Genomic DNA, 3994 nt, shown 5'->3' with positions numbered 1-3994 from the left:
ACCTTATGATATTTTATAAGAATGTAATTTTATTGGTAAATTATAATCAGAATATTTGAAAGTTAATTCAACAGAAGATTTATTGTAAAAAGATAGTTTATAGTTTTATAAAAAATTTTACAGTTAAATTAAAGATTAATTTTTTAAATTAAATTTTAAATTTTGTTCATAATTAAATAACTTATTTAAAACATAAAATTATTTTCCGTTTATTTTTGATAAATTTTATTCAAAATTTATTGATAAATTTAACTAAAAGTTTTGATGATTTTTCTATTTAAGGATTTTTGTAATATTCAAATATATACTGGTAAATTAATTATAAAATTTTCAAAAAATCTTAGTCTAATAACAAAGAAAAATATCATATTACAAACTTTTCAGTTTTGGTCAATATTCTCATATCTTTAAATAATTATCTAATAAAATTTTTATAATAATAGAATAAAAATCAAGATGATAATGAAAAAAAATAATAGTAAATTGTCTGCCGAATAATATTTGAGTATATTTTAAGCAACTAAATTAAATATTTTGAGATTTTATGGAATTATTGTATTTTTTAAAAAGAAGAAGATTCAACATATGAAAAATTTCTAGATTATATAAAAACATTATTTATTTTAAATATTCTAAAATTAAATTCAGAATTTAATAATGGATATGATTATTAAAATTAATTAATAAAAAACATTGTAAATTTGGTCATTTAAAATGTTTAAATTATCACGAATTTAGACACATCAAATGATATTAGAAATATAAAAATTTTATTATATAAGGAATAGAATTTTTAAATTTAAAAACTTATAAACTATTTACTTAATGAAGGTATTTAAGGATTAAAATCATCTTCCAAAATAAAAAACTTTTTAATCTTTTTATTAAAGGCGACTATTTAATTTATCAATTTAAATTTTAATTAGAACAAAACAATAAAATATGTTAACAATTAAGTGAATTTTAAAAAAGTAATGATAAATGAATAGGAATTATAATAATTACAAGACAAATTAGAAAACTAAAAATAAACAGAAATTGAAGAATGGAATAATTAAAATAGTTTAGATTAATATATGAAATAATACTAATTTTATTTATTTAAAAAATTAGCTTTTTACTTTATAATGTTATTAGAGAAAACGAAGGTGAAATATAATATAATTATAATTTCTTGGAAACATGTAATATTTTATAATAAAATAGTTCTATTAATAATGGGTTTAAAATTTATACTTTCGATTTAATTTTAAAGAATTGTTTTAATTATGTAAAAAAAAATATGATAATTAAAATTTAGTTATTTTATTGAATTAAATTTTAGAATCATATGCAAATAAAATAAACGAAACAAGGATTTATAATAAATTTATTTTTTTAGTTTTAAAGAATATTTAAATTCACTTAATTATAATTATGAACTCATTTTAAATAATAATTCAAAGTTTAATGTTTGGGATACTTTATTGTATTTATTAAATTTATCAAATAAAATTTTATCTTAATTAAATTAAATTAAAATGATGAATAAATCTAATAATATTATGATTTTAATATTAAAGTCATATAATTAATACTCTTTTAGTTTAATTTTAATCAATATGGTTTCTAATACAAAAATAATTAACTTTTAATTAATAATTTTAATCTAATTATAGTTTAATGTCTTAACAATATAAGAAATTTTTATGATATTGTAAAAGAATCGAGAATTAATTTGATTGAATAATTCATTACTATAATTTTTAATTCTAATTTAAAATAAATTAATTATTAAATTGAATTTGAATATAAAACCAGTTTTATTTAGTTAATATTTTATTTTATTAATGCCATTTTCATAAGTAAAGGGAAAAGTAATTTTAAGAGATTTTTTTTAAAAAAAGAAAATTATTGAAGATTTGATTAATAATATACATAAATAAAATGGTTATAAAAATAATGAAGTACAACAAATATTAAAATATGAAGAATTATTAAATTTTAATATAACTCAAGATTAAATTAATGAATAAATAATTAAAAAATATAACAAAATATATGTTGCTTATTCAAAAATTATTCATTAAATTTTAATTGAAATATTCGAAGTAAAGGGATAAATAAAAATCTCATCAAAAGATTAAAATTAAAAATAAGAAATTTAAAATTAAGAGAATAATCAAGATAATTAAATAGAAAAACTGTCAAATTAAGAAATAAAAGAATAAGAAAATGAAATTGAAAAAACTTAAAAATCATAAATATAATTTAAATTTAAAAATATACAAGAAGTTATTAAAATATAATAGAAAAAATAATAATATATTAGACTTATTAACGAATAATTTTAATTTTTCTAAAGTTTAATTAATACTTATACTTAAAGAACTTATTCAAAAATATAATAAACTGAAAATAATGATAATAATTAATAAAATGAAGATAATTATTTACTTGATTAAAAAGAAGTAGAATTATATAAAATGGGATTATTAAATAATTATTAATAATTAATCGTTCCTTGCTTTAATTAATTTTAAGTTGATTAAAATTACTTAATTTAATTAAAGAAGAAATTCCGTTACGAATTTAATGAGAAAGCTAATCTCTTTGAAAATTTAATATATTAAAATACTATAGGTTAAAATTAATCTCTGGATATATTGTATTTTGTTATTTTTTCTTCAATTAAATATTAAGATTAATAAATTAAAGATAATATTCTTTAGAAGACTTTATATTATACTATTTTTATGATGAAAAAAATAATTGAAAAAAAAGACTTTTATAAAATAAAAAAAATATATTATTATTAGAAGGAATATATTAATTTTATAAAAAAACAACAAAATATGTAAAATATATTATATATAATTAAAGAAATATATAAATATATAAATATATAATATATATAATATATAAAAATAAATATACTCACATTTTTTATATATAAATATAAATTATTTACATATATTTTTTAATTTTTTTTTCAATTATTACAACACAATTACACATATTTTTTTTTATTATTATTTTATTATTTCTATCTTTTTTCTAAATTTAATTTTTCAGATTGTTAAAATTCTTTATTTTATCCCTAAGTATAATTTTAGTCTCCTTTTTTTAGCCTTTTTTTTCTGCGTTTTATATATCTTTTTTTATCATTAACCTTTTAGAAATTGCTACGAATGCTTTTTCTATACATTCATTTGTTTTTGCTGATGTTTCATATAAATCCATTTTTTTTTTTCTGCATATTCCTATACTACATTTTTCTCTACTTATCTTTATTCTTTTAAATCCTCCTTGTTTCCCAAAAGTAACATTTCTACGTCTTTCTCTGCATAACTTTCTACTTCATTTAACCAAAAACGGTCTATATCCTCAAAAGATGAATTATTTGTTATATCATATACTAATACTATGCCATCTGCACCTTTATAATAAGCATTTGTTATTGTTCTGAATCGCTCTTATCCTGCTGTATCCCATATTTGTAATTTTACTTACTTTCCATCTATTTATAAAGTCTTAAAACGAAAATCAACTCCTATTGTTGTTAAATATGATTCATTAAATTATTCATCGCTAAATCGTAATAGAATACATGATTTACCTACACTTGAATTTCCAATTATTACTAATTTAAACAAATAATCATATTCTCTATTGTTCATTTTTATTTAAATTTTATTTATATATATAAATTTATACAAATTATATATAATTATATCTTTATATATTTTTTATTAATTTAATTTTCTTTTATTTTTAAAAAATATATATATAATTATTAAATTATTTTTTAATAAAAATATATTATAAATATATTATCTTTTTCTTGAAATATTTATATTTAATTAAATAATATATTTTATAAAAAAATTAATATTTTTAAATATTTATAAGAAATAAAAAAAAAAAATTATATATATTAAATTATACTATTAAAAAAATTATATAAAAAAATTTATTTTTAAAAATATAAGATTAAATATATTTAATAATAATT

General features: G+C 14.5%; 1 protein-coding gene across 1 annotated transcript, besides 3 other annotated features; it reads right to left on the bottom strand. All coding sequences in view use genetic code 6, as the record gives it.

Annotated features, from left to right (window-relative positions):
- Window positions 1-2830: 2830 nt before the first annotated feature.
- Window positions 2831-2915: a microsatellite.
- Window positions 2849-2915: a microsatellite.
- A 229-nt stretch (window positions 2916-3144) lies between these two features.
- IMG5_065600 (Ras family protein, putative) lies at window positions 3145-3643 on the bottom strand (the record flags this gene model as incomplete). Its single annotated transcript, XM_004036899.1, has 1 exon — window positions 3145-3643. The coding sequence occupies one exon, from the start codon at window positions 3641-3643 to the stop codon at window positions 3209-3211; it is 435 nt and encodes a 144-aa protein (XP_004036947.1). The 3' UTR covers window positions 3145-3208.
- A 332-nt stretch (window positions 3644-3975) lies between these two features.
- Window positions 3976-3994: part of a microsatellite that runs on past the window's edge.

This window comes from Ichthyophthirius multifiliis, assembly GCF_000220395.1.
Source record: "Ichthyophthirius multifiliis unplaced genomic scaffold scaff_1120509250326, whole genome shotgun sequence".
Taxonomy (NCBI): Eukaryota; Ciliophora; class Oligohymenophorea; order Hymenostomatida; genus Ichthyophthirius; species Ichthyophthirius multifiliis.
The sequence above is the reverse complement of the archived record's forward strand: the minus strand, read 5'-3'. Positions and strand labels throughout refer to the sequence as shown.